The sequence below is a fragment of the Rattus norvegicus genome, chromosome 5, assembly GCF_036323735.1.
Source record: "Rattus norvegicus strain BN/NHsdMcwi chromosome 5, GRCr8, whole genome shotgun sequence".
Lineage (NCBI taxonomy): Eukaryota > Metazoa > Chordata > Mammalia > Rodentia > Muridae > Rattus > Rattus norvegicus.
Window position 1 is genome coordinate 120627151 of NC_086023.1, and position 24178 is coordinate 120651328.

Consider the following 24178-nt stretch of genomic DNA (forward strand, 5'->3'; position numbering starts at 1 on the left):
AGGCTCTTGAAGACTGGTCAACACAGAGTGGATGTTCAGGATTCTGCTTTCTGGTATCGAAACACAGTGAGTGCTAGTATAAGAGGAAATCCGTAAGATGAGTTCTCTTGGGTGAAGCCTGCAAGAAAAGATCTACAAACATTGAAAAGAGAATTTTCATAAGACACTGATCACAGAAAGTCCCTGGCAGGGGCTCCTGGGAATGGGAAATAGAAACCTTATGAACTGAGGTTGTGAACATGGGACCTAGGATTTTAGTTTTCATTTCTATTTCTTATTTCAGTTCCCCGAAACATTACAACATAAGAACATCTTATTATACTGGGAAAGCAATGCTGGACTACACAAGAAAGGAATAGGGGCTGGGGTGGAACTGCGTTGTTACAAAGTTTGCTTTTGTTGCCAAACTATGTAGTGTAACACAGAAGAAATAAGACAAAAAGAGGTGAGGTGGGGCTGGGATGTAACTTAGTTGAAAGAATGCTTGCAGGACATGTGTGAAGCCCTGTCCTCTGCACCATATAAATGCCCTGCAATGAAACATACCTATAATCACAGCACTTAGGTGGTAGAAGCAGGAAGATTAGAAGTTCAATGTTTTCCCTGGCTGCATGGAGGCCAGTGTGAGCTATATAAGACCCTGTCTAAAAATAGGAGTGATACAAACTTGGGGCAAAGCTTGAAACCTTAGCAAAAGGTCTTCAGAATCCTAAACGTCTACATGTAAAATAATGAAATTTGATCCCATTTCTCTCACCACACAGTTAAATCAGTTTCAAATGATAGAACATCTCAGTGCTATATCTGTAATTTCTTGAAGAAACAGTAGATATATGTTCTGTAGAATATAGACTCTGGTCAGGACTTTCTGAATAGAATTCAGGTTACCCAAGAAATAATGCTTGCTAATAAAATTCGAAAGCTTCTATACTGTAAAGGAAACAGTTGACTTACTAAAGAGGCAGCCCACAGAACGGGAAAAAATATCTCACAGCTCTCCATCTGACAGAGGATTAGTGTCTAGCATATACAAGAAATTCGGGAAACTAAACAAAGCAAACATTAGGCAGCCCAGTTAAATAATGGGATATGTAACAAAGCAGAGTTCTCAGGCTGAGAAATATTTTACGAAGCTTTCAATATCCTTAGCCATTAGAGAACCGAAAAGTGAACCAACTTTGAGATCTCTTCCCCTAGTCAGAATGGCTAAAATTAAGAAAACAAAAGAGGGGAATGCTGCGAAGATATTTTGATTCGGTAACAAACAAAGCACAACAGGTGGTGGTAAGGATGTGCAGAACAGGAACCCTCACACCCTGTTGGCCGAAGGGCAAAGTGGTGCGGCCACTGTGGAGTTCAGTGTGGCAGTTGCTCAAAATATTAGAAATAGATCTACTACCCAATCCAGCACTACCACTCTTGAGCACATAGCCAAAGAACTTCACTTACTGCTTCAGAGACGCATGCCTACGTGTGCTCATAGCTGCTCTATTCACAACAGTTAGGACACACGAAAGCCAAGATATCCGTCAATGACGATGAAAATGAGATGCCAGGACAGGAGCTGTGAATCAGCCGATAAGAGCACTGATTGAGCTTTTAGAGGACCTGGGTTTGATTCCCAGTACTCACAACAGTTTGTAAATTCAGTCCTCGGGCATCTAATGTTCTCTTCAGGCCTCCACAGCCACCAGTCTCACAAGTGATGCACAAACACATGAAGGCAAAAATAAATAAATAAATAAAAAATACCTATATACACAGTGAAAATTTTATTCTGATGTAAAGAAAAATTAAATCATCACATTTGCAGATAAGTAAATGAGCTAGAAAGTGCCTGAGTAAGATAACCCAGACCCTGGAAAACAGACAGTGGGAATCGCTCCGACGTGGATCTCAGTGTTGAGTGTTTAGGTTTTGTGCTGGATTTGAAGTAACTGTCAGGTTCAGGAAACTATGGGCAGGGGAAGAAAAGTCTTAGGTGATAGGGAGAAGTATAATGCAGGGACTGTGTAGGGAAAGGGAGAGTTAATAAGTCCATTCTCTCCTTCCATCATGTGGACTCTGAGGACCGAAATCAAGTCACCAGGCTTGCCAGCCGATTCTGTTTCCCACCAGGTTGTCTAGCCAGCCCCGGATGAGGTAGTTTTTATTGGAGGGGAAAAAATATATTTGTAACCTTCTTTAAAACAAAAGTTAAGTTTCTTCTGAAAGTTAAGCTCTTGAGACTAGGGCCTCTCTCAGAACAATTTCACTCTGTGTGACTTTAAGGAAGGCAAAGCTGGTTAGAAGAGTGAAGAGGAATATTCTAGGCACACCTCTGCCAGGCAGGAAACAAATTCAGCAAACATTGGTTGAGGGCTTACACACTTGGTATTGTAGGAACAAAAACTGTGTCCCAGACAGTCAGTCATTCATTTGATAGCTTCTGCTAATCTCAAAAATAACATCTCAGAAGACATCATTTGGGAAAATAGTATTTTCTAGGCTTTGGGAAAATTCTCTTTTTCTAGGCTTCCAATAAAGGACAGATGGATACAGTAATTGATTCATAAAGGTAATTGTGTGACTTGTTGGAAAATAATATTTAGTGTGATAGTTTGTTCATGACATACTACTTCATGGGAGCTATTAAAGTTTTACACGATCTTCTGATATAAATGATTCTTTGTCCATTAGGTCTGAGGATGATTAAGACAAAAGCATTGAGTCATTTCCCAAAGTCACACCTGAGTTAGGCCTTAGGCTCCGGGTATCAACTTGAGAGGTCTGTTGCCAAAGCCCACGGTACCAGAATTCTTGCCGACTTGCTTTGCATTCAAATTCCTTGATATGCTTTCTTTTTATTTTATTTTAAGAGAAAGAGGGTTCATTCTTTCCTGAGGGTCTCACCCATCAAGCAATGTAAGGTAAATAACATGTCTAAACATTGTAAGGACTATGATGAAACTTAGCTGCTAAATGAGGGAGGGACCGAGTTTGAAGGCTCAGTTGACGAGGGTAAAACCTTGGTGGCCGCTGTTGTCCATACCATTAGCCACAGCCTTTTAGATCTCATAAATCACAGGGCTGTGCTGGGCCCTTATGAAGAAGCCAGTATTACTAATGGGTTGCTCTGCAGGAACGTAAACAAGATATAAAACTGAAGGAAGTCCTTGATGACTCTTTTGCCTTCCTTAACAATCCATCGTTACTCCATTATTAACATAACCTCAAGACAGTTGGTTATAATTTCTGTCATTGTGGAATTTCTATTGGGCTATTGGGGTTTCCTTTTGTTTTAAAATAAATATCCCCTAAATAAGGACTTTTCACTATTTGGGCGAGTGAAACCCCACAGCTGTTGGCCCCCGGAGGCAGCATTAAAGAGTACAGTGGGAACAGGCTTCCTCTGTCACTGCAAAGAGGTGGAGAGAGCTTTGCATTCTGGGTGTGTAACTATGGTTGGCGGGCTTTGTTATGAGTTTCCTCGGAGGATGAGGCAGATATGGCTCAACATATTTGGAGGTCTCCCCTATATTTGGGTTTGGCAGTAACTAGGATAGCTTGAGGCTCTGCTTCTTAGGGAATAAGCAAAGAATCAGCTCCCTGTGTCACATGTGAGAACTGACGATTGAGAATTAAGAATGCTCAGCAGACTTGTTGATGTTTTAACGGAAGCTTATTTGGAGCCGGTATCCTGTATCCTTGTATATATTTGGAAGTCAAAATAGGTTCAGATGCATGTGTGAAAGCTTAAATTCCTGTCCTAAATTTAGACCAGCTGACTTCAGAGGTACATACTGTACATTAGCCAGTGTGTGTGTCTGGCATGAGCTAAGCTTAGATAAGCCTGTTTATACAGACTCACGCACATAGGCATTCATTCCTTTTATATAATGTATTCTCCTGAGAGTGAAAAATAACACCGTGTAAATATATAAATAAAAGATTTACACATATGTATATATTTTACATATATTTATGTATGTATACACATTATATAGACAGTATATTTCTATGTTATTTACATGTTTGAATAGTATGCCATATTTACACTTCCTATGTGCCAGTATTTATGAATATTCTCCTGCTCTTGGAGATAAGGCTCAGGACCTCAGACAAGCTAAACATGAGTTTCATAATTGAGCCATACTTCCAAATCCTATTCTTACCACTTACATCAACCATAGGAAATGCATTCTTCATAAACACCACCACTAGTACCACATGTACAATTTAAAATCTTAACATTTCTAGCTTCAGTCTTTGTGTGCTATGTTGTTTGGGCAGAAATACAAATGGGTGTCTTTCCCACTCACCTCATTCCCTCGTTCTGTGTCCTCACAAGAAGGAAGGAAAGAGAGGGGCTGCGCTCTCCCCCCGTAGTACCGGGAGCTGGTGGCACAAACGGAGGAAACAGGCTCTGGCTAGGACAGAAGAGGGTGACGAAGACAGTGCCCCACCTCTGTCTATTGTGTTTCTCTGTGCTGCGGCCGGGACTCCAGCTTCTTCCAGGATCCATTGGCCCACACATATGCAGGTGTCTGCTCCCAGAGAAAGAGCCCAGGCTCCACACTGAGAGCTCCTTTTAACTAGACTGTGATAGAGTAAGCCTTCACCTTCATCTAAAAGTCCAGGAAATTTTTGTCATGAGAAAAAAACATCCCACTGACACAGAAAACAAAGCCATTTTATACATAATTCTAATATCCCAGGGTTGACATGGTATTAGGAAATGTTGACTGTTCTCTGATAGTTCTCCACCCTCTATCTCTAACTCCATCCTCACACCCAAAACTCTAGAAAAATAAAATAACCTGAAAATACTTCATTCTTGTCTAACCTAACTGCTCCTTCCTTTGGGAAGAAGTCATTGATGCAGGAGACCACATACACAAATGCAGATGAGAATAGACTCTAAAACTTGACGAATGACTTAAGAGATAGTGTATGGGAAATGGGGGTCAATTATGAAACTCATGCTTAGCTTCCCTGAAGCCCTGGGCCTCATCTCAAGGACCATTTCTATCCCTAATGTCTCCTAGTGCAATGGGAAACATTTAGTTAATGATATGAAGGAACCAGCTGCTGCTATCACCGGGAACTACGAAGTTGGGTTTAATGATTTTTACCTTTGGACCCACAAAATAGGATGTGGTATATTAAAATTGTACTGTTACCAAGGTCTATAGCTTTATTTTGCTAAAATAAAACTGGGCCAAAACTGGGCCTCCAGGAATCATGTAGAAAGAAAGACTTGTTCTGGGCATTGCCTTAGGAGTCCCCCTAATGACCTTTAGTCCTTTTTTGTGTTGCAAAGATCATGTGGATGCTTCCACAAACTGACATTCATATCTACTAATACCATGTCAGCCTATGCAACCTAGGCCTCTAAGGGTGTGATCAGTGTATCCTACGGGGAAGTCAATAGAGAACAGATGAAGCCTTCTCTTCTGTTTCCTATCCACACTGTCATCAGTCAGAGAACACGAAGACCTTCCTAAGTCTGTGTATTAGAGGTCAATATCAGATGCAGTTGGCAAGGGAATCCCCATAATAGTTGAGAGGATATAATAAAATCGCTCAGGCCTCTGTCCTCATTCTTTTGGTTTGGGATCCACACAGGGAATATTTCCTTCTGGTGTTGATTCTTGCAAGTCTTTAAAGGAGCAGTGTGTGCATTTTCCACCAGCGGTCAGTCAACATTTGTACCTCATCTAAGTGACTGTGTGTGTGTGTGTGTGTGTGTGTGTGTGTGTGTGTGTGTGTGTTGGGGGTTGATGACTTAATTATTTGTAGTAAATAAACTTGAAACTCTAAATCATCTCTTGTCTTAGTTTGGTTTTTATTGCTGTGAAGAGACACCATGACCAAGGCAACTCTTATAAAAGACAACATTTAATTGGGGCTACCTTGCTGGTTCTGACGTTGAGTTAATTATCATCATGGCAGAAAACATGGCAGTGGTCAGGCAGGCATGGTGCTGGAGGGACTGAGATTTCTACATCTTGTTTGGAAAGCAAAAGACTAGCTTCCAAGCAAGTAGGAAGAGGCTCAAAGAGTGCACCCCCACAGTGTAACACACTTCCTCTAACAAAGCCACACCTACTCCAACAAGGCCATGCTTCCTAATAGTGCCATTCACTGCCCGAGTCAAGCATAGCCAAACTACCACATTCCACTCTCTGGCCCCCATGAGCTTGTTCAAACATATGAGTCTATGGGGGCCATACCTAGTCATAGCATAATACAAAATACATTAGTCCAACTTCAGAAGTCCCATAGTCTATAACATGCTCAACAATGTTAAAAGTCCAGAGTTCAAAGTCTTCTCTGAGGTTCATGCAACCTCTAACTATAATCCCCATAAAGTCAAAATCAAAAAACAGATTATGTACCTCCAACATCACAGGATATACATTACCATTCCAAAATGTCATAATGAGGAAATATTGCACCAAAGCAAGACCAAAATCTTGAAGGTGGCAAACTCCAAACTCTGCCTCTCCATGTCTGATGTAAAAGCATTCTTCATATGTTCACATCCTTTCATCTTTGTTGACTGCCACAAACTTCTTTCTCTTGGGCTGGTTCTACTCCTTGTTAACAGCTTTCCTCAGCAGTTGTCCCACGGTTCTGGCATCTGTAACATCTTGGGGTCCCCAAGGCAACTTCAACATTACAGCTTCTTGTTCCAGTGTCTGGGATCCACATTTGATCACATCTACAGCTTGGGTCCCATCTACAGCGCTGCCCTCTGTAGCACTCCAGGGTCTGGTTGACTCCATTCCATCACTGCCACTCTTCCTGGTAGTCATCCCATGGTACGGACATCTTCAAAACGCTGGAGTCTTCTGCTACATCTATAGTTCACCAATGGCCTCTCACAGGCTCCCTTTATGGTACCAAGCCTCAACTTCTTTGTATAACCCCATTAGTTCTGGGCCATCAAACTGAGGCTGCACCTTTTATTCTTGACTCTGAAGCCAGAGCCACATGGCAGAAGCTGCCAAGTTCTACTGCTTACTAGAGCTGGAACATGGCCCCATTTTTCTATTACATTATCACCAGCTTTCTGTTTTCCAACTCTTTCACTGCCCAAGGTTGGCTGTCCTAGAACCTGGTCTACAAACTGACCTTGAACTCAAAGATTTACATGTCTCTATCTCCTGAGTTCGGGGATTGAAGGCATGTACCACCATGCCTGGACCTAAGCTTTTCTCTACTGGGAAATTGCTCTATACTAGACTCACCTTAAACTCAGAGATCTACTTGCCTCTGTCTCCTAGGATTAAAGGTGTGTACCACCATGTATGGGCCTAAGCTTTTCATGGCCACTATGCCTCTCCATGTCTAGATTGTAATTCATTTTAGATTAAAATTTCAAATTAAAACAATAATCAGGTTCCTTGTTCTACTGCAAAAGCATAAACAATAAGCTTAGCAGGGTGGGATCTTTCTTCGAGGTCGCCACTCCCTTAGTCTGTTTATCTTCTTTAACAGAGGATTCAACTCCATTCTACTTCCTGGTGTCCCTTTAATACTTGAACCATACATTTTTATTTTTCCTTCCTCAGTTTGCTCCTCTTCATTAAAATGTTCTTCATAAGAGTGAATTTTAGTAAGCATACAACACAATGTATGCCAGGCTGCTTTGAGATTTCCTTTGTTAGTACAATTAATCTAAATCTCTTCACTTTAGCTTCAGGCAGACTCTTCAGACAAGGGCAAAAAGCAGTCAGATTTGTCACCAAAATATGACAAGCACAGTTGCTAGGCTACATAGTAAAATTCTTCTCCACTGAAACATCTAGAGCCAGGTTTCCACAGTTCAAATTATCCTCAGCACCAATGTCTTCCATATCCCTTCTAGGATGGTCCATTAAACCCCACTTAAAGCATTCTGCTGCTTTCCAAATCTACATTCTTCCAAACAAAAGTATGGTCAGGCCCTTCAGAACAATACCCCACTCCTGGTACCAAGTTCTGTCTTAGTTTGCTGTGAAGAGACGCCATGACAAAAGCAACTCTTATAAAGGAAAACATTTAACTGCAGCTGGCTTACTGGTTCTGAGGTTCAGCCCATTATAATCAGAATGCATGGCAGTGTCCAGGCTACAATTTGGGGGAAATGGGGTTTCTTTTGAACCTGGCAGTTGGGAGAGGGGGACTGGGAACATGAAGATTCTTAAAATTTTCAGAGACAGCCCTTAAGGCCATCTACCTAACAGCTGGTTTTAAAGCTTCTTAACTATTGTGAGGATGAGGAAATGTCTAGCGGCAGCAGGCTCTTTTTTCCCCCTTTTATCCTATCTCACTGATTGATCCTGGTGCTCTCATCAGAAAAAAACCTTAAAATCCTCGTTACCACTTTTGGTCATGGTGACTGTTCACAGCAGCAAAACCTTAACTAAGACACTGGCCAATTGTAATCCTTGCATTGGCTGGAAGAGGGCAGAGCTGGTTGACATTTCAGGTCTAGCAGCACTCTGGACCATGAACCACCTCAGCTCCCCCACCTCCAGAGCCCCTAGTGGGCCTCTTTCACTTAGACTGTGCTGTACTTAGTGTTCGTAATTATGCACACGTATTTGTTCACAAAACCCCAGCTCCGTAACCTGCAGGTCATGCAACTGAACATGGGGGCTGTGAAAATTTTGGCAGCCTCTAAAATGTCTCTGAATGCACAATGACCAAACATTAATTCAAAACCAGACGATGAATGATTCTCCAGGGTATTTTTGGCAGCGCTCACATGCAACGCACTTATGTGCTGCCTTGATGCTAAATACCTGACAGGCGTTCTCTGCACAGCACATGTTGCTGTAATACACAGTAGCAGTGAATGCTCAGATTCAAGACTATTGTGTGTATATTCTGCCCTTCTACGAATATTATGGTTTTGTTGTGGAGAACAAAGACCTTTACTCTTTTCTGAGTTACCTTCAGTCTGTCAGTGCTGGACTAGTTATCTTTGCATTATGTTGTGTCGGAATGTTTGATTTTAAAAATTGCTGTCCGAAGGCTGGGAGATGACTCAGCCAGTAAGAGCACTTGCTTTGCAAGCATGAGGATCTGAGTTTGAATCTCCAGTACCCACTTTAAAACAAGAAATGTAGGCACAGCCATTGTGCTTGCAATCCCAGCATTGGGGGGAGGAGACAGACGTTCCTGGGAGCTTGCTGGCTGCCAACCTAGGTGAAATGAGAGATTCAGGTAGAGACTCTCTCTCAGGGAAATAAGCTGGAGAGTGATAGACCAGGATACCTGGATTACACACACACACACACACACACACACACACACAATACACACACATATACTACACACACACACACACACACACAATACACACACATATACTACACACACACACACACACACACACACACTGTGGCATGGATTTTTCTCAGAATTAGTGCAAAATTTCCAGTAATGTCTGGATGGCCCTAAACACACTCCTTCACTTTATGTACTGCATAGTTAAATGAAGTTTCATTCTCAGTTCATGATAAATATAGCAGCTGACTTTGAAAAAAACGTTAAAGATTCACTACATCCGATATATTAGGCATTCAGCTGAGATTTAATGATGCAAAGTTTACTGTGTAAAAAGAAACATCTTGGGGTTGGGGGATTTAGCTCAGTGGTAGAGCGCTTGCCTAGCAAGTGCAAGGCCCTGGGTTCAGTCCCCAGCTCCGAAAAAAAGAAAAAAATAACCATCTTGTTAGTATATGCGTTTGCTTTCACCTTTAATAAATGGCAAAATGTATTTATACAAAAATCGTATTTCTGGTAAAAAAAAACCTTTTAAAATAATTTTCTTTGTCAGTCACTATTTGGTTTGTCTACTGGTTTTCTATAGCTTTTTTACCTATAGTTGCATGAAAATTTCTTGGGCAGAAAGGAGTCATGAGTGAGAAACATTCAGTAATGCTTGCATTTTCTAGTGAGAATGAAGAAACCAGGCAAACGTCTTTCCTAAGCCACCAGTGCCCTTCCCCCCTCCCCCTTTTCGTGGTTAATACCCTTTACAAACTTATTCCAGAAGTTGCGCGATTCCGGAGTTTGTTGTGGTTTCTCCCTCCCTGATTCTCTCCGTTCGTTTTAAAATCATCTTTATTTCCTTGGGAAGGAGCAGGCTGTAAACCTTCAAGGCCTAACCACTTGCTTATTTCAGATTTAAAGGCGCTCAGGGGCTCCTATTACATAGAGAAGTGGGCTGAAGCTGGCCCTTCTTGTTTCCTTTGTTGTGATGTGGCCATTAAGGGTAGAGTGGGGTGAACAGCGGGGCAAGAGCCCATTGAGCCCTTCTGTTGATAACCTTGGCTTTCAGGAGGCTTCGGTGTACATTGCAGCGGCTTTCCTGGAAAACCTAGCACAAGCTGCTGCCCACCCCAAACCCATCACGGCCTTTCGAGCAACCCTGTACTGTGCTTAAACAGAAAGGCTGTTACTCACCGCTTTTCCCTGGGCGCAGGCGCCGCGGGCTCTCCAGCAAGTCAGTGCTTGCCTTCTGTTTTTCCCATTGTACTCCACCCAGCTCGTTCCAGGGGCCCCGCCTCGCACAAGATCTGGGTATGTGACCCTGGAACCCAGACAGCCTCGCACATAAATCTTCCTGGTCCACCTGCAGATCATCTGTCAGCAGCTCCCCTGTTTCTCCCTTGGTTAGGCTCCTCTCACAGACACAGGCTTCTGGAAATGGAGAGTGACCCCATTCCATTTCTGTGTCCTAATCTGTCTTTCTCTATATTATTGCTGCCTGAAGCCAGGTTCTGCCCGACTGGGTGATTTCACGAGCCCCGAAGTACTGATGAACGACTACATCATTACTATCACTATGTCTTACTCCATTTTCTGTGGCTGTAAGGGGAGACCATGGGCGGAGTATATCATAGACGGTAGGCTCAGAGTTCTAAGGGCCTGGGGTCCAAGAGCTGGTCACCAGCGTCTGGAGTGGTTTGATTGTATGGAGGAATAAGAAATTGTGTACAAGGAAAACACTGAATGGAATTATTTTTACAAGGAGCCTGCTACACCACCAGCACCTAATGCATGCTAAAAGCGGATTCTGGTTCAACCCTGTCACAGCGATAGGGACGATAGCTAATCTTGGTTGTCAGCTTCTCACACTTGGGAAGAAAGAACATCAGTCAAGGGATTGCCTCATCAGATCGGCCTGTAGGCATGTCTGTGGGGCCCCACACTTGATTGCTAACCGATGGAGGACGCACCAGCCCACCATGGGCAATGCCATCCCCGGGCAGATGTGCCTGGGCTGTATAAGGAGAAATAGTTGAGTGTGAACCTGGGGACAAGCCAGCAGCAGCAGCCCTGCCTTGAGTTGCTTTTGCTCACAGCGTTTATCACCACAACCGGAAAGCAGAACAGTACAAATGACAAGTGAAAATTTTCATTCAGAGTTTTTAGAAGGGACATCCAACAGCATAGTGACCGGCTGGATATCTTCCTGGGTGGGTGCCTACTTTTGGGTGTCGTGAACTGAATGGTTGTTTGTGCCTACCATTCATATCCTCAAGAGTGGCCTCCATTGTAATGGCATTAAGAGGATGGTTCTTTGAGGAGCGAGTAGGTTTAGGTACTGTTTTAAGTATGGAGAGATGTCTCTTTGAAGAAGGAGACAGAACCAGTTCTCTGACGTGTGAGTCTGTAGGAGTGTGGCCGATGGCAAGCGGGCAACAGAACCTACCAGCATCTTCATCTTGGACATCTCAGCTATAGAAATAAATGTTCCATGACTGATGGACCAGTTTAGAGCATTTTTGCTATAGCAGCCAAAGCTAAGATAACGAGTTTTTCCACAGTAGCCTGTGCTTCCTGGAGACGGTCTGATAGGCAAATGGGCAAGTCCCTGGCTTTCTGATCAGCTTGATGTGTGGGCAGTTTTGTGAAGGTAAAAACATATAGTAAATTAACCCTGTTAAGCCATTTCTAAGTACTCAAATAAAGTACACAAGGCGCCCATGTAAGAATGTAGACTTGACACAATTTTTTTTTGTTTGTTTGTTTTGGTTTGTTTTTGGTGGGGTTGTTTGTTTGTTTGTTTTGGTTTGGTTTGGTTGGTTGGCTGGCTGAATGACCTTGGGCAAAGTCAGTCCACCACAACAATTACATATACTATATGTGAGGACATAATGCTGTTGTGAGGAATAAAAGACACCAGGTAAAGCGATGTTTTACACACTATACACAGATAGGAAGCAATTAGTCAGTGCTAATTACCACTGCATTACCATTTTACTGGGAAATAGGGTCCTCAGAGGACGAAATGTCAACAGTGTTATATGAATGGAGCAGCTAGGGAGTCCTGGGAAATTTTGGAAGGAGGGAGCCTAAAAAGGGTTTAAGGAGGGCAGAGTTGGAGTAGGGCAAGTATGGGCAGACATTAGCTGAGTGATTTGGCCTACAGGAGTTTATCATTTCCTTTTTAAGAAAGGGAAACTGAATAGGGATTAGGTCTGTCTGTCTTCTCCACCTTCTCAGCCTGAGCTCGGGCGAATCCTGAGTCTTGATTTCCCTCACTAAGAAAATGACATAGAAAATACCAGCCTTGTTGAGCCAGCACTGTTAGAAGTTGCAAAAGGGATAAAATGCATTAAACATGGAAGCGTGCAGGCAAGAATAAAATTGTGACTAGATAAAAAACCACAGCATCTACAAAAAAGATCTTAGCTGCCCAAGACTGTAGTTTCTACCCTCTGTACACAGAATCCCCAACAGCTGCCACAGGCAGATGCCCAAGGTTAACATGTCCATCTTTGTCCAGTTGCCCTCTTACCTTGCCCCAAGTGCAGAGAATGTCCTTTGGGTCCTTGGTGCAAGTGGATGAGACAATTCATTAAGTTCCCCCAAACAATGATAGTTACACCAACAGTATACAGCAGCAGCAATAGCAAAACACTAGCTGCCACCATGTACTTAGTATTTTGTGTCTGACACTGTTAGTCACGTTATAGACCCTATCCAACTTAGTTCTTGACACCAGAAAGCAAGTATTCTTATTCTCAGTGTAGAGGCAGGGAAAATACAAAGCGCCAGTGCATGCTTTAACCCCAGTAGAGAAGCAGGAAGATTGCAGCCATTTTGAGACCAGCCTGGGGGACATAACAAGACCCTATTTCAAACAGGCAAAGGGCTGAGGAGATGGCTCAGTTATAAAGATGATTCAGTAAGCTGAAGATCTTGGATTTGATGTCCAAACTCCACACACACACACACACACACACACACACACACAAATATGCCGGGTCTGGTGACAGGAGGACCCAGAACTTGTTGGTGGCTAACCAATCTAGCCTGATTGAAAAGCTCCAGACCAATGAGAGCCTCTGTCATCAGGAAGGTGGACAATGTTCCTAAAAATGACACTGAGCTTATCCCTCCATACTACACACACACACACACACACACACACACACACACACACACACACACACACACACAGACACACACACCACACACACTGATTACCGAGTTAATTTGGTTGAAGCTTAGAAAAAACTTTCTATGCATCTTTTAGCTACAAATTATAGTTATATTTAACCCATACCTTTCTCCCCCAAGTCCTTTTTGCCGTAATATAAGAACACCCCCACCCGCCTCACTTAAGCCAGATTTCTCATGTAGAATTATCTTTGAGGATGTGGTCAATAAGTATGCAGTTAATATCCCAGTATATATTCTACTTTTATAGCTCTTGTTGCTGAAAAATGTAGACCTCCACGGCATTCTTTAATCACCACCACATGCTCTTTCCAACCCAGAGACTGGGTTAACAGTAGAAATAGTCCGCCAAACTTAGCCTTGGCTTTATATGTATTTGAACACAAGAGAAGCCCTTTTAAGGGGCATGCCATTCTGATTACATTCATAAGGAAACAAATCAAGGACCCTGCCCAAATGCCCTGATAATAAGCAACCAAACTGTATGTCCACTTGGACTACTCCAAGCCCCACTAAAAGAAAGAGTGTGAAGACTTAGCATTGGTTGTAGCCTGTGCACAGTGTGTCTGCCACGGGTAACCGTGAAGAACCTGGGACTGTGGCAGTGTGATGTGATCCGGAGATGCTAAGAGTGCCTGCTTGGTTTATACTTAAGATTATTCCTGGGTTACACGTTTCTATAGCTAAATCCCGAAACTTGGTAGGAAAAAAAAAATGGAGGTTTGCGCTTGAGTGAGGAGGCTGGCGTCGAAGGAGGGAGGTGTCAGCTATTAAATTCTTATCATGCCACAAAGGTTGTTTTGAATGTCAAATGTTAAACTCTTCCATACCTGATATGAATTTTGCTGTGGCTCTTCAGTCCCCTAGGGTAGGCTTCCTGCCTGTGCCTGTCAGCTTCATCGTTAGACATTTTAAATAAAGCTTTCCCTAACCTCCTCCCCCCACCCCCCTAAAAAAAACCCCTCCGCCCAGCCCTTTTAGAAGCAGTCATAAATGAAGTGTGTCCTGGGCCTTTGCAGTTCTGCTTCTTTTACCTATGTGTGTCCATGCGCCCATCCCCCACTCTTCATCCTCACACTAAAGCTAAGGTAAAAAAAAAAAGTGCTTTTTACAGGGGCTCTGGGGATGCAGGCAAATGACAGAAGTGCCTATGTGAAAATTAAGGGAGGGGAAATTCAGCAAGCAGGAAATCCATTGATGTTGTGATGAAACGTTGTCAGTGGAGATGGTGACAAATTAGAGTCGGTTCCCATGGGGACCACACACTGCCCTGCTGATCATTTGACCCCGTGGCTGGATGTTGGCTAGCCTTAGAATTGAACCCAAAGATGACAAGATGGTCTGAGTCCCGTTGACTCATCAACCTACAGGAGCCCCTTAGGGGAAGAAGGGGAGAGGATAGAGAAGGATAAAAGACAAACTCTGAGCTGTGGAGAGAAAAATGGCTCTAATTATGTGGAGGAGGATTGTGGGTCCACCTGTAGCTCTTTGTTGAGAATGTCCTTTGTTTTCTTCGCCTGTCTGCAGAGATCAGGGCAGGGGACAGCCCCAGTTTCTGTGTGGCCTCTCGGGAGGTTCTAGGGCCCAGCCTTGCCCCCTTCAGTTTGGCAGATACATTCAGGCTTTAATCTCTCTGTGGGCTGTCTGTACTCTAAGAGATTCTGTTATGCTTGCCTGGGTTAGCATGCTAAGAGAGATTGCTTTTAGAAAGGGGGAAAATGGATTATTAGTTGAGGTTTCCATAGCGAGCCACCAGTCAGGATACACTGTCACTGGGCTATGGCCCTTTCGGTGCCCTCTGCCTCCGTTTCTCCAGCTATAACATGATAGCTGCTATTTTCTCTTTCATCATAGAGTATTATAATGGGGTTTATTAAGCTGAAAAAAATGTGCAAAATGTCGAATTCTGAAACTCATTCCCTAAGGGAAAGGAGCAGTTTGTTCCCTGTATTCTCTGTCCAGGTTATAAAATAGGAAATGTTTAAAGATGCCTTAGTTATCAGAACATGTGATTAGTCTGATACCATTAGGCCACAGTTAAAATAGTCAGGTAATATTAGCAAGGAATTGTGGGGTTTAGTTTTGCTGGGACTATATTATGTCATATTTAGACTATATTATGTCATATTTAAACCTATCCCTTTTAATGTAGGTACTTTTGTGGGAATTATGAAGAATCCTGAATGAAACTGTATTTTTTAAAAAAATCTCAATTTTTATTAGGAAGCAAGAGGTTGCATCGTGTATGGTATTCTGCCAAGAATCTCACAGCAGTTGTTTCAGTGGATTTTAAAAGAAACAACTGGGATGCTGGCCATGTAGTTGGCAGACTGCTTGCCTAGCATCTAGGAAGCCCTGGGTTCATGCCCCAGCACTATATAAACCAGATGTGGTGGTGCGCATGTCCTCTGGAGGTAGAAGTTAAAGGATCAGAAGTTCAAGGCCATCCCAAGCCCCTTAGTGTTTTCCAGGCTGGACTTTGTCATACAGGACCTTCTAGGAAAAGAAAGGGTCCGTGTAGGGCGGGGAGATTGCTTTGTAAATTTCCAAAAGAAGTTCTGCTGTGTTGGAAGCGTGGGCTCTTGAAGATTTCTCGGTTCCTACCACTTCATGATACGAAAAAGTGACTTAATCTTCAATGTCTGCCCCTGGGAAACAAAGGCTTGTACCATACAGGGTTTTATTTTGTTTGCTTTTTAAACAGGTTTGAGCAGTCCTTGATCCCTAACCTCACCCTTGAGTACCTGGAATTATAGTCATGGGCCTCCTTACCCAACTTAAAGGGGTTTTTAAAGGATTAAATTGATATATACATGTGAAATGCTTAGTGGGGGAACTACACGAAGCATTCAACAAATGTTCGGTTTTTTTCTTTTTATTTTCATTTGGCAAGATAACGTGTCACAGGAAGTGTTGGGAAAGTTGACAGAGACAGGAAAAGCGCGAGTTTGAGATCTTTTAACTGTCATGGATAGCTGGACTCTGTATGTAGGTTCTGTGCCCTACCCCCACACCGCTAAGGACTGCAGCTTGGGGAAGGAGGTGTGTATGCCAGGTTCTAGGGTTAAGGGCAGTTTGGAGATGCCAGCTAGAGGCAGACCCTAACCAGGAAGCCAAAAGCTCTTATCAGCCACCAACTCCAACTGTCCCACCCTCAACTATGAGTTCCAGCCAGCCCAGGCTGAGAGCATTCTGCTCTATACCTTGTCTACTTAAGCTCAGATGTTTTAACCTATGACACTTGTCCTGTAGTCACCGTTCAGGTGACATTTGTAACTTCTTTCAGTTTGCTTAGTCTGAGCAGGTGAACACGGGTTCTACAGACAAGACCGTTTTGAATGAGAACAAGTAACTGGATCTTTGGATTGCTCTCTGGCTTTGTGCTAACTACTTAACCTCATCGACATACAACAAGACCGTCTACAGTTCGTTGTCTGTGTCTGGCTTGCCACAATCTCCTCCCCACGGCAGCTGTTAGACTTTTCTGACGAGTCCCTATCATCTCTGTGCTGTAGGTTTGTGCTCTAGAAGTTGTAACGTTGGTGATTCAGATGCAGCGCCAGGGCCTGTGTAATTTCTTGTAACTTGCCTTCAACATGCTTGCCCTAGGATGGAATTCAGCCTACTCTTAGATGTTTGACTTAACTATTACATTGGGAGGGGAAGGACTACCTACAACTTAGTGGCACGGACACATAGGTTTGAACTGTATGGGTAAAGAGTTTGGACCAGGCCCTGCAAGGGTGGCTTATCTGTTCTGTGGTGGACTCTGGGGGTTAGAGTTTTCTAGTAGCCTCTTCTTATTCTTTTGTAAGATTTATTTATGTATATATTCTGCCTGTATGTATGTGAATATGTGCAGTATATGTGCCCTCAGCGTTCAGAAGGGCATGTTTGATCCCTTGGAACTGGAGTTAGAGATGGCTGTGAGCCACCATATAGACGCTGAGAACTAAACTCGGGTCCTCTGGAAGAATAGCCACTGCTCCTAGCCATCTTCCCTGCTCTTTTAGAGGCCTCTTGACCTGTGCCTAAATAGGGTGACTGACTCCAGGACATGCTCAGGCCTCTGATTTGGCTCACAACTAAGCACATGACATGCCCCTTTCCTATGTCTTTGGTAACTAGGAGCTTCCATTAGGGGTGAGCAGGTAGAGGCCTTAGGAACTTTTACAACCCAGGCTTAAGAGTAGTATAGTATAACTTGCTATATACTCTGCTGAGGGAAGTCATTATAACACCATTTGGATTCCAGCAGTGGGGTAGGAGGCATATTCGATCCCATTTCTTAATGAAGAGATGCATTAAAACATTTCTGCGATTTTTATACCACATTAGGATCAGGGATGCATCTGGGGGATGTGTTAGAGTTCTTGACCTATAAAAAAACTGTCTGCATCCTTTCTATCATGAGGTGAAACTTGCCCCTAACACATATCCCTGCACCATGATGTTCTTACCAAGTGACCATGGGCCAAAAGAACCCTCTGAACCTTTGAACCTTTCCTCTTGAGGTTGTTTCTGTCAGATATTAGGTCGTGATAATGATAGATCCAGCATAAACAAAATTAATGTATCCCAGGCTCCATTTACAGATATTGATATTTGAATTTGATAAAATTATACAATGCTGCTTCCAAGCAAACACTTGAAAGCTTACTCTTTCTTAGCTTAAGACTTGTATAGAAACAGGCAGTGGCTCATTCTGAAATAGCTGGTGTATCAAAGCTCTGACTGTTAAAAATTGACACTTAGCAAATGTTCAGAAAAGCCTTTGAGAATTTCCAATGTGGAGGTATGTGTTAGAGTAGGTGCATGTTATGAAAGGCAGGCAGGTCTCATGCCCATTTTCAAATGATTTGGTGAAGATTTTATTTAGAAGTCCAGTTCTTTCAAGTGTGCCTTATCTTTTTCCTGTTCTGGGACATTCATTCCCATGTAATGGAACATATCCTTGACATTTCCAGGTAGAAATTAATGGTATTTATCTTATCAAAAGCCAGTAGCTAAACAGAGACTATAAAGCATGGTCTTTGGTGGAGTTGTACACTTAAGAAATATTCTGGGTTGGGGATGTAGCTCAGCAGTAGAGCGTATGTCTAGCACGCAGGAACCTGAGTTTGATCCTGGCAGACTGATGATTTATTGATAGACTGATAGATAGGTAGGTACATAGATAGATTATATTTTTAAGGTTGTTCGTTACTAAACCAAAAACTGTTGGTATTTTCTTGGAGGAAATTTGGGGACTAGATGATTTTTGGTTATTGGAAACTATCCTACACATTGCAGAATGTTTAGGTCCGTTCTTGGCTTCTACTGTCTACTTGATAGCTGTTCCCACCGAGCGATGACACCCAAATTTGTCTCTAAACATTGCCACATGGGACAGCATAATTAGTGGCTTAACCTGAGGTGTGAGATCAAAGTGTGATCTACATACTGCCTCAGTGATCTCCACAGAGAAGACCCGTATCTTTGTATGGTTAGAAGTCTAGCTCAGGGAGTAGGAGTATGAAAAGATGCGGGGGTTACAGCTTCTGGGTGTTACCTATTCATACAGCTTTTCTCTTGCCAAGAGAACCACCCAACATCAAATTGATTCTCCATTCATACAGCAGCTCTCTTGCCAAGAGAATGACCCAGGATCAAATGACTTTCATAGTCTCTTCTATGTCCAGAAATCTTCCAAGCTTTATTAATATAATTTTTAGGAAAACTTACAAACTTCACTTCTTTGCGAATATCACAGAGAAAAACCATTGTCTTTAAAATAACAAATGGAGATATCCCAGTTGCCTCCATATTCCTGCCTGTAGGCTACTAGGCTGTATGAGCTGCATGACCCAGCAGGGACGATTAGTTCTCTGCTAGAGTACCGTTAATGAATAGCTCTGCAAAACCAATTAGCCATAATTCTATCAGTCATCTCATTTGGGTAACATTTTCTTCAGGGGGAAGACAAACAACATGGTTTTCCTTGGAGATCAACAATTAAGCTGTGGTATTTTGTTTGGTAGGAGCAATGGAGGGAATAACCGTATGTGTACCAGTGCACTTCCCTTATTCCCACATGAAAGTAAATCATGATGAAGGGGTCTGCTCACAGCAGTTAAGAAAGACATTTGTCCATCTTAATGGTGTAATAGCTCACATCCAAGTATATTTCTAATTATATGCATGTCCACATTGAACCCCATAGAGAATTGCCTTTCCCATGGAAGACTTTGAATGGTGTCCCCAAGGGCTGTACAGCAGAAAGCACTAAGATTCACGTCCCTTCATCCATCTACTCCCCATCCCATCTATGGGACTCCAGAACTAGAAAAGGTCTCTTGCTCCTTTGGTTTTCCAGCAGGGCTGGACATCATTCCACTGAATTTGGACAATTAAGGGGTTGGATATACAGCTTCCTTTCTTAATAGGCAGATAATAGTACTTTATTGCTGTCTAAATTTTCTACCGTGATGTCCAGGTGCTTTGCAACTTTTCTGCCACCCACCCAGGAGAGATGATCCGGGGGTAGTTTATACGTTACCCGAAGCTTAATGTATGCATCTCATGATGCAAATTAAATTATTTTATCAGGAAAAGATGACTTAAATAGGTGATTTATTTTGCTATCACTGTCATTCACAGCTAGCCAAAAAAATCCGGGAGAAGTTCAACCGTTACCTGGACGTGGTCAATCGGAACAAGCAAGTTGTAGAAGCCTCCTATACAGCCCACCTGACCTCCCCGCTGACCGCCATCCAGGACTGCTGCACAATTCCACCCTCCATGATGGAGTAAGACTTGAGCATTCCCTGTTGCTGATAGACCAAGAGCTGGGTTGCTTATTCTTCTGCGTTCAAAATGCCCGTGTTTGATCATTGCAAAGCAGCTTTCCATTTATTCAAGGCATTAATATCATAATATATCTACATTTAAACTTGTCGTCTTCTGCCCATGAATCCCCTCTGCTACTTACTTGCTTAGAGAACCTCAGCTAATGTTCGTTTACGCTTCTTTTTTTTCCTCCCAAAAGAAGTCATTATTCCTTCAGGTCTGTTTCCATAGTTACTTCATATCCCTCCATACACTCAGTGTGCCACACCACACCCTGCCCTGCCAGTAAGCCTTCCTGGTGTTCTTCCTCTGCTACTCAGTGAGGAATCACACCTCTTCCCCCTTCACCTCTAGCACTTGGTACTTGGTTTTATTAACTGTGCATTAATGTCTGAGCTGGTTTGTGTCTCACACCTAGACACAAGAATTTCAACTCCCAAGGATTATGTAAGACATCGAGAGGTTATGTGGCAAATACTGAACACCAGGCAGAGCCATGTTGGGATTCCCCAAAACAAGGAGTCTCGCCAGGAAGGTTCTATCAGACATGCTCCCGAAGGCACATGTGCAAAGTTATCTTAGAACCATTTAGGGCAAAAGCGCATAAATATTACAAATGTCTCCCACCCAGTAGGGGTTTAGTTCGGAAAGTTGAGTAACACCCTTGCATGTGCAGTAATGAGATGCAGCCATGCTGTAGATGCTGGTTTGTGAGAGTGACCAGCACACATTCACACATGTGCAAGCATTACAGGTTGGAAAGCCTTATATCAGTGTTTTGGCACAAGGACAGGGATTCCCGTTTTGAATCCCTGAAGCTTCAGGTCTGAGATACTGGGCATCTCTGTGACAAAGCCAATGCTCTTTTCAGTTAAGGTAATGAAAAAGAGACTACAGTTTCTCCTCCAAGAGCTTCTCGTGCAGTTTAGTTAAAGATTCTAAAGATCTTCACCGTACTCTCGGAAGATCCACACAGTCAGCGGGTTAACACAAAGCAGGGCTCCCTCACTGATGACCTTCCGTACCAAACAGTGAGGGTGCACGCTGCCCTAATTCAAAGTAGATGACTGGAGCTGTGACGTGCTATTGTCAAAGCCGCTAGTTCTGAGGATCAAAATGAAGAGTCAAAAGACAGGCAGAGTTTAAAACTGACATTAACAACAGCCATTTGCGGCAGGCAGGATCAAGCAGGGACCACCTTTCCCTTACACTCAGTCTGCTTGGGTTAGAGTCCAATTTCGTTCCAAAAAATATATGTATGGATTTTTGGATTGATGATGTCTGCGAGCCTTTGGCAAGACACAAGTACTTTTTAAGATGGCAAGGGTTTCTGTTTTTAAACCAAGATTCAAGATGGAAATGGGAGAAGGTTGTTGAGGGGGAACCAGGGTAGGACTCCTTAGCCAGCGACCTGTTCCAGCCCCTTCTAACAGGCTTCTGTGGACATTCTAGCTGCAGCAGTGTCCTGTTAATAAGCGCGTTCACTTCACTCCTCTCCTATGCGCCCTTTCACCAGTGTCTACATTTTGAATCTCAGGGCATTCATAGTGGAGCTAAAAGCAGAAGGGAGGAACGCCCTGTCCCATAAGGCAGCTAAAGGCCTGGCTAAAATATTTTGGTTTTAAGTCAACTTTGTAACTCGTGAGTTGATCTCGGGAAGTCATATGAAGTCGGAGTCAGTGAGGTGAGAGTAAGGAGGGTCCTTACCTCCCAGGGCTGCAGCAGGGAGAGCTTGTAACTTGTACTTAGACAAACTTTTGTTAGGAGTGGGTGAGGCAGGGTCTCTCCTGTGTCTCCCTCCAGCCTTGAATTTGCAGTGCAGCCAAGTCTGGCTTTGAATTCCTAATCCTCCAGCTTCCCGTTCCCCGCGCTGAGATCACAGAGCTGAACCATCATGCTTGGCCTTAGACAGGCACGCTGATGGGTTCTTACGCATTTATTTCAATGTCCTCTCTGTTGAGACACTAGGCCTGTTTTCCTTATTATGAAAATATCACAGTTTAAAGTAAGCACAGGAAATAAATAGTGAATTAGTCTAAGTGAGAGTAAGATTTTGAAGAGGATAGGTATGGTAATGATTGAAATTTGAGAAAGTGGACTTAATGGAGTGACTCGGCAATCGATATCCCGCATGAGCAATGCCTTGAGCTCAGTCTCCAGCACAGAGACAAAGAAGCAGAAACAAAGGTTTCCCCAAAACTATAGCAAATGTCCTTCTAGACCATCAGTTCTCAACCTGTGGGCTGTGACCCCTTTGGGGGTCATCTAAGACCATTAGAAAACACAGATATTTACATTATGATCCCTAAAAGTAATAAACTTACAATTATGAAATAATAATGAAAATAAGTTTTTGATTGGGGGTTACCATGCCATTAGGAACTGTGTTAAAAGGCCATAGCATTAGGAAAATTGAGAATCACTGCTCTAAACTATGAGATATATATAGTTCTAGAAGCAAAATATTCAAGTTTCTGTGTCCGTGGCCTACATCTGGCCATATACAAATGCATTAATAGTGTTTTATAAGAAACATAAGCAATCAGACCCCAGGTAAAAATTCCTGTACTAAAGGTTCTAGAACCTGTTTGTTCCTAAGATGAGATAGAATCAGGACAGTGTTTTCATAAGTAATTTTAACCAGTGATATGTCTTCACTTTTTGTTTCAGGCCAGCTGACTTTTCATCTGTGTTTGTTTGTTTGTTTGTTTGTGTAGTCGTTTGTAGGCTGGCTGGTTCCAGGAAGGATCTATAAGGTGTATAGCTGCAGGCTGTTGAGATCGCTTAGCTGGTGCTTGCCATACAGTCTGTCAACTTGAGTTTGATTCCTGTAATGGTGGGAGGAGAAAGCCAACTCCACAAAGCTGTCCAAACGGGCCTCCATATGTATGCTGTGCCCCGACCACACACACAACAGTAATGAATGGTTAATAAACTTAGCAACAGCCATTGGTCATCATGGTAGTGCACGCTCACCAACTCAGTTGTAGGAGAGCTGAAGCAGGAGGAATGGGAGCTCTTGGCCATTCCAGGCCCTTGGAGAAGAAGAGGGAGACTCCAGGAAAGGAAGGCAGGGAGAGAAAATCTGTTATACAGAGAGTCCCCTGCACAGCCTACCTGAAGGTGACTTTGTGACCACATGGGGATAAAGCTGAAAAGTGGCAGAAAATTGATTTATTTTTCAGATGCATTTGATACTTCCCTTCTCAGATTAGTCAGTTTTGAAAATTCTCACTCGGGAGCCTTGGGAGTTAATGATTTTGCATGGGGCCTTGCATAGTGATTAGGCCCTCTGTCTGTGTTTATTGAAGGGCTGATCCGAAGTCTTAACATTGCATACTTCGGAAAAACAAACAGGTTGAGGCTTAACCTACCATGAGCTCAGCTTCAGTGTCTGCCTTGCAGTAGCAGGTGTGGGGGTTCTTTTGTTTCTGGGTTTGTTGTTGCTTGTTCAGTGGTACTGGGGATCTAACCTATGCCCCCATACACGCTAAAAACAACAGACTTGAGAACACAGAGTCATCCGCTCAGGGCAGTCAGCAGCTTGACTTGCATCACATTGGCTGGGCCTAAGGTGCACAGAGCTGTCTGTGGTCATGGCATCACACCATGGATCATATCTGACCTTCAGGGGTCCCTTTTGACCCCCCCCCATAGATATTTAAAATGATTCTCCCCCTTTGTATACTTTTCAATTCAGTACCAACATTAGAGGTTTGGAAAATTCAAAGGCTGGGGGTTGTTTTGTTTTGTTTTGTTTTGTTTTTGCTTGAAGAATCAGAGCACTTGGCCATAGGAAGTTCCCATATCCACTTGGGAGCCCCTGCCTTCACGAAGAGCCACTCTCCCTTAAGAGACTCTCTTGCCACTTGCTCTAAGCCATTCCCTCAACTTTTATCCT

At 43.1% G+C, this 24178-nt stretch overlaps 1 protein-coding gene across 1 annotated transcript in view; it reads left to right on the forward strand.

The window, feature by feature from the left end:
• The window catches only part of Cachd1 (cache domain containing 1), a 225462-nt gene that overhangs the window by 99927 nt on the left and 101357 nt on the right, over window positions 1-24178 (forward strand). Inside the window, exon 3 of the mRNA NM_001191758.1 lies at window positions 20089-20237. Coding sequence (NP_001178687.1) covers window positions 20089-20237 — 149 coding nt within the window. The remainder of the gene's footprint in view (window positions 1-20088; window positions 20238-24178) is intronic.